General features: G+C 39.4%; 2 protein-coding genes across 7 annotated transcripts in view; one reads left to right on the top strand and one right to left on the bottom strand.

The window, feature by feature from the left end:
- Window positions 1–624, bottom strand: part of LOC100181093 (TBC1 domain family member 15-like) — a 3,354-nt gene extending 2,730 nt beyond the window's left edge. The window contains exon 1 of the mRNA XM_018815878.2: window positions 219–624. Coding sequence (XP_018671423.1) covers window positions 219–495 — 277 coding nt within the window. The 5' untranslated portion in view covers window positions 496–624. The remainder of the gene's footprint in view (window positions 1–218) is intronic.
- A 983-nt stretch (window positions 625–1,607) lies between these two features.
- The window catches only part of LOC100184723, a 12,366-nt gene continuing 7,454 nt past the window's right edge, over window positions 1,608–6,519 (top strand). For 3 of the 6 annotated variants that reach the window (XM_026838777.1, XM_026838778.1, XM_026838779.1), the window contains exons 1-10: window positions 1,608–1,754; window positions 1,907–2,077; window positions 2,736–2,912; window positions 3,231–3,440; window positions 3,515–3,709; window positions 3,885–4,061; window positions 4,381–4,557; window positions 4,914–5,087; window positions 5,375–5,566; window positions 5,776–5,946. In XM_026838777.1, coding sequence (XP_026694578.1) covers window positions 1,682–1,754; window positions 1,907–2,077; window positions 2,736–2,912; window positions 3,231–3,440; window positions 3,515–3,709; window positions 3,885–4,061; window positions 4,381–4,557; window positions 4,914–5,087; window positions 5,375–5,566; window positions 5,776–5,946 — 1,717 coding nt within the window. In that variant the 5' untranslated portion in view covers window positions 1,608–1,681. The remainder of the gene's footprint in view (window positions 1,755–1,906; window positions 2,078–2,735; window positions 2,913–3,230; window positions 3,441–3,514; window positions 3,710–3,884; window positions 4,062–4,380; window positions 4,558–4,913; window positions 5,088–5,374; window positions 5,567–5,775; window positions 5,947–6,519) is intronic. The other 3 variants (XM_026838776.1, XM_018815877.2, XM_026838780.1) reach the window with 3 other exon arrangements.

Raw genomic sequence — 6,519 nt, 5'->3', positions numbered from 1 at the left:
TTGTGATTGGTTCGTTGGTGGGGGCAACTTCAATGACATCACATCCTGTTCGGTATTCCCACCCTCGCTGATGTAACATAGACATCTCATTTTCAACGCATGATACTTGTAGTGGTTTTCAATGTCCAACACCTCACGCTCGCTGTCGGTCGATAACATCGGGTGAACCCCAAATATAAACGACCACACTTTCTTCCGGATGGCGCCATCACACCCACCATGGAAGATTGATTCCCTCAGCTTCGTTTCCATGACAACACGACCGTCCACGTCGAAATATGAAGCAAACTCGTCCGGTGACAGCGGGGCAAACGACGGCAACCTAACCAACTTAACGTCCTCATCAACGCTTTCCTGCCTCGCGTGCCTCCGATCCACGACCGCGTAAGGCCGCGATTCCGCCCCCGCTTCATCCACTATCGCGTATGGGGCTTCCACAAGTTCAAAACTTTCCGTGGATTTCGTTTTAAAAAACACAAAACTTTTGTCGCTCATCTTGTAATACTAGAACGCGTCAAACGACCATTGTTACGACACAGTCGATTTTTATAATTGATATCTGATGCAATGGATGTATCACGCGACCTCGCGGGTGCTTCTTACGTCATAGTTGCTGATCATATGTCGTCACAAAGGAAACTATCATCGGTGTATTGTTTACATCATACCACGTGATGTGACGTCAATATCACGCTTGATTGGTCGTGGTTAATGTAGCGTGACAGTTGGTATTTAGCACAGAAATGTCATAAACATGTCTATGAAAAAGTGATAACCACATAATTGAATTACGTACCCAATTTTTCAGTTCAAACAACGCAAATCAATGTTAATAATAAATAATTTATCCTCACAAAATTATGCAAATTGTTTACGGTCTTTGTACCTTATCTGCAAGTTGGCGCTAACGAGTTATTTGGGCACGTTAATTTAATTTATTTTTAATACATTTCCAAACCTATATTTTTACACTATATAAAGCACCACACACAACACAAACTAACATATTTAAAACAAGTATTATTCCATATTTGAATAAACATAGAAACACAATTTGTTGAAGGTTAAGACCTTCTCCTCATTCGAATGTTATGTGTTTGCTTAAGTATGCCATCCAGTGTTGTTTAATATTATTTATACTATCGCATAGTGGCGCTGGTGAGCTATGAATGTAATTATTTAAAGCAATTACAAAATAGGAAACGTTCAACAAAATGTAACAGTTACAATACTTGTTAGTAAACCCTAGATAAAACTTTGCGCGCCTGTTAAATATTAACTTCCCGATTTTTAACTTTGGAATCTTCTAAGGGGGTTTCCCTCGGTTAAATGTGAATTCTTGTTGCTGTTATGACGTCATAAACCTGAACAATATTGCAACAATAGCGATTTTTTTAAATTCGCGTTCATAAACTCATCAATGAATGTAACTTTCTTTATTCCAAAACTAGATTGTAACGTCATAAGCAGGTGTGTTCTGTCATAATGCGAAACATTCTAACGATTTGGAAATTCCATTGTTTTGCAACAATACCAAATATGCAGATTGCATTATGACATCACAATCCTTGAATAACAATGTAAGTTTAATCATTGTTAGTGAACAATAGTTATTATTACGTATGAATCATCTTTAATTGTTCTATCACAATGCTTTCATTGTTTTGTTTCATTGTTCACAATGCAGCGCGTAATAATTATTATTATTGTTGTTATTTTGTCGAAATTACATTTTGTAGAAAATGTTGCTCAGAGTAAGTTTATGTATTATATTATTTATTTGTTTTATATTATTTTTATAATTTTTATGTTAAAAAATATTTCTATGTTAAATAGTATTTCTATGATTTTAAAAACTTTTAATATTTACATTATTTCTATAACTTTTTATATTATTTCTATATAGCTTGCCCCGCCCCCCCAGCTATTAAGGCGCCATCATTACCCCAGGATACCCAGGTTTACCCCATAAACTCAACGTACACATATACTTGCAACAATTCTAACTTGGTGGGGAACGCTATCAACATCTGTACATTGGGTGGGTGGGCTTACCCAGCTCCACAGTGCCTACAAGGTATGGTTGTTGTATATCTTGGTGTAATATCTATATAGGTGAGGTCTTATAGTGAGGCATGCTATGTGACCAGAGATTTCCATTACCCCGACACCAAGAGATTTAGGTCAGAGTTGCCCAATTACCCCGACACCCAGGCATTTAGACCAGAGTTGTCCTATTACCCCGACACCCAGGCATTTAGGCCAGAGTTGTCCCATTACCCCAACACCCAGGGATTTAGACCAGAGTTGACCAATTACCCCAACACCAAGAGATTTAGGTCAGAGTTGCCCAATTACCCCGACACCCAGGCATTTAGACCAAAGTTGTCCCATTACCCCGACACCCAGGCATTTAGACCAGAGTTGTCCCATTACCCCGACACCCAGAGATTTAGGTCAGAGTTGCCCAATTACCCCAACATTACAAGAACAGTATTGTTTACACATTATATGTTGTATTCTTTGACATTCAGTACACAGGGCTTGTCTTTACAATAACAACATATTCTTAAAAAAAACGCTTAAATTGCAAAAGCACAAATAATTAACATGCGAAAAGGTTTATAAATATTCTGTTTATTTGTTTTTATATAAATCGACCAACAATAGTTTCTTTGTGATGTAACTTATTTATTGTGTTGTGATTATGACTCATTGTTACATCACAATCTTAGTTTGTTACGCACCTCCTGTTGCTACCAATGGAAGTTATTCGTTGTTGTCGTCGTATTATGTTGTTGGTGGTTCTGTAACTTACACTTGCAATGCTGGGTTCCTATTGGTCGGTTCAATCAGAAACACTTGTTTGAATAATTTAACTTGGTCCTCTGCTGCCCCCGAGTGCCAACCAGGTAGGATTTCTATGTTTATGATGTCATTAATTGATTACCGCTAGCAAGCGCACAGCACGTCTGCCTCTAACCCAGAGGTTATGGGTTCAAGGCTTGTCGCTGCTACCATTATGAACGTATGTGTCCTTGGGCAAGCCACTTAAAGGCAATTGCTCCAACCCAGTGGTCACTAATGGGTTGTCTAAATAATCACCCACAAAGTTACATACGTGGTAACTTGTAAGCGGTCACAAGGTGTATGAAATATAACACCCGTGTTATAACTACTGTAGTAATTCGGGATAATCCAGTTATATTCAGTCAAACTTTATACAACAGTGTGCGGAACAGCCCCCTCCCCTAAAACGAACGGCATCGCACCAACCTACAGCAAGGCATCTGTTATAGTGGGTGGGGTTACATCGTATGTGAAAGGAACTTCCGCCACTTACACATGCAATGCTAGGTATGGTGTTCCCACGTATGCAACTGCTGTGTTACTGTGTCTTGGGGGAAACTGGAACGGATTGAGTCCTATTTGTAAACCAAGTGAGTATGATGTCATGATGTGTACCTCATGCTCACCGTCGAGCAGTAACACAGATAGTGTTTATCTTAACCAGATTGCTTGCAACCCCCCAACCCCCAACCAAACAGCTCAGGGCCGAGAGTCGATGGTGGAAATGGATTCCCGGAAGGCTCAGTTGCTGTGTACGGTTGTAATGCAGGATTTGCATTCAATGGTTCATCTACCCTCACATGCGGGAGCCGTACACCAGGTGTTTGGGGGACTGGTGTCGCACCATCATGCGTACGAGGTAGGTTGTATATAAAGACACAAAATCCTGTGAAACAAATCTAACTTATTGGTTGTAATGTTTACTGATTAATGCAGTGCTGAATTCCAGGTAGGCCCCCCTGCAACCCCAAGCGCCTGTGGTTGCATATTATGATGTAATAATGATTCATTGTAATGTAACATACCAACCTTAGCCTGCCCCTCACCACCCATGGCTGCCAATGGAAGTTATTCGTTGTTGTCATCGTATTATGTGGTTGGTGGTTCTGTAACTTACACCTGCAATGCTGGGTTCCTATTGGTCGGTTTAAACAGAAACATTTGTTTGAAAAATTTGACTTGGTCCTCTGCTGCCCCCGAGTGCCAACCAGGTAAGATTTCTATGTTTATGATGTCATTAATTGATTAACGCTAGCAAGCGCACAGCACGTCTGCCTCTAACCCAGAGGTTACGGGTTTAAGGCTTGTCGCTGCTACCATTATGAACGTATGTGTCTTTGGGTAAGACATTTAACAGCAATTGCTTCAACCCAGTGGTCACTAATGGGTTGTCTAAAGAAATCAATCACCCACAAAGTTACATATGTGGGAACTCGTAAGCGAGCACAAGGTGTATGAAACACAACACCCATGTTATAACAACTGTCGTTGCCCCACCATGCGAGGATAAATAAGTTCCATTCACCATAGTTTGCTATTCCCCCCCACCCATCAATGGAGAGGGCAACATTACACCTGGGAAGAGGTATTACAACATAAACGACACTGTTTCGTATACATGCGTTCACGGCAATTTGTTCGGGAATTCGTCGAACCAGTGCGTTAGCGCCAACAAGTGGAGGAATGCAGCTCCGACATGTTGGCTAAGTACGAGTATAATGTTATTTCTATTAACCAGTGGCACGGTAAGTTGGTTAGCGCGCCCACCTGTAACTCATAAGTAATGGGTTCAAGGCTCGTCGCTGCTACCATTGTGGTCGTATGTGTCCTTGGGCAAGACACTTAACACCAATTGCTCCAACCCGGTGGTCATTAATGGGTTGTCCATGCGAGTATAAATAAGTTACATACGTTGTATATTAATTTTTAGCAACCAGGCTTTTATTTAAAACTTTTATTTAAGTAGTTTTTATATAAAGAGATAATGACTATGTTATATAATAATTATATCATGCTTATGTTATATTACAAATAAATTATATTTTTACGATATATCGAAACAGTGTGCTTGCTCCCCCCTGTGGTAGCGAACGGATTGTACGCTTCATCGAACACAAAGTACACGGTCAACTCAACCGTGACGTATTCCTGCATGAGCGGACACACCTTAGTGGGCGTGGCCGGGGTAACCTGTCAATCAAACTTCACATGGGGAAAACCCCCTGTGTGCTTTAAAGGTAATTTCCCTACATTAGAAATAGCCCAACATACCATTGTAGGTGTATAAAACAGAACATCCGTGTTATAACGACTGTCATTGCCCCACCATGCGAGGATAAATAAGTTACATACATGGTAATTCGTAAGCGGGCACGAGGTGTATGAAACAGAACACCTGTGTTATAACAACTGTTGTTGCCCTGCGAGGATAAATAAGTAACATACGTGGTAACTTGTAAGTGGGCACGAGGTGTATAAAACAGAACAGAAACTCCCACCCAGCCAACCCAACCCATGCTACTAGGTTGTGGCGTACCACCTCCCTTCAGCAATGGAATATACGTTGCGCGCAATTATCCAACTGCAAACAAAGTGAGTGCGGTTGGGAAAGTTCTGTTTCACTTTTGCATCCCTGGGTTTAGTCTGTCGGGCTCTAAGACTTCCACATGTCTTGAATCTGGTCAGTGGGGCGTGACTGGCGAATCTCCAATATGTGGTACGTGATTGCCATTATTTTTAGTTGATATTATTAAATATTAATTATTTTTACAAATATGTTAAACTTATTAGTTACTCTTGATAATCTTTAATGTAATAATTGAGTGCATGGAACATGAGTGCATTATGCTGTAGATACAATATATTACGAATAACATACTTTAGTTACATAAGTTTATTTTTACTTAACAATCATGTTTAAAAAAGGCATTGTTAATTGTTCATCTTCTCCGTGTTATAACAATGGTGGCTGTCATGATCAGATCACATCACCTGATCAATTGAGTTTCAACTTTAATTCAATTCAATCTCCGTTTTCTACATATTATTGCAAATGTGGGAGTGAATTTGTTGGGTTTAGATGTCAAACAACATTGGGTAAGTCTGTTGTGTTGTTTCGTATCATGTTGTGATGTTTCGTATCGTGTTGTGATGTTTCATATCATGTTGTGATGTTTCGTATCATGTTGTGATGTTTCGTATCATGTTGTGATGTTTCGTATCATGTTGTGATGTTTCGTATCATGTTGTGTTGTTTCGTATCATGTTGTGATGTTTCATATCATGTTGTGATGTTTCATATCATGTTGTGATGTTTCATATCATGTTGTGATGTTTCGTATCATGTTGTGATGTTTCATATCATGTTGTGATGTTTCATATCATGTTGTGATGTTTCGTATCATGTTGTGATGTTTCATATCATGTTGTGATGTTTCGTATCATGTTGTGATGTTTCATATCATGTTGTGATGTTTCGTATCATGTTGTGATGTTTCATATCATGTTGTGATGTTTCGTATCATGTTGTGATGTTTCATATCATGTTGTGATGTTTCGTATCATGTTGTGATGTTTCATATCATGTTGTGATGTTTCATATCATGTTGTGATGTTTCATATCATGTTGTGATGTTTCGTATCATGTTGTGATGTTTCGTATCATGTTGT

This window comes from Ciona intestinalis, unplaced genomic scaffold (genome assembly GCF_000224145.3).
Source record: "Ciona intestinalis unplaced genomic scaffold, KH HT000115.2, whole genome shotgun sequence".
NCBI lineage: Eukaryota > Metazoa > Chordata > Ascidiacea > Phlebobranchia > Cionidae > Ciona > Ciona intestinalis.
Note: the sequence above shows the minus strand (reverse complement) of the source record. Positions and strands in the feature narration are given on the sequence as shown.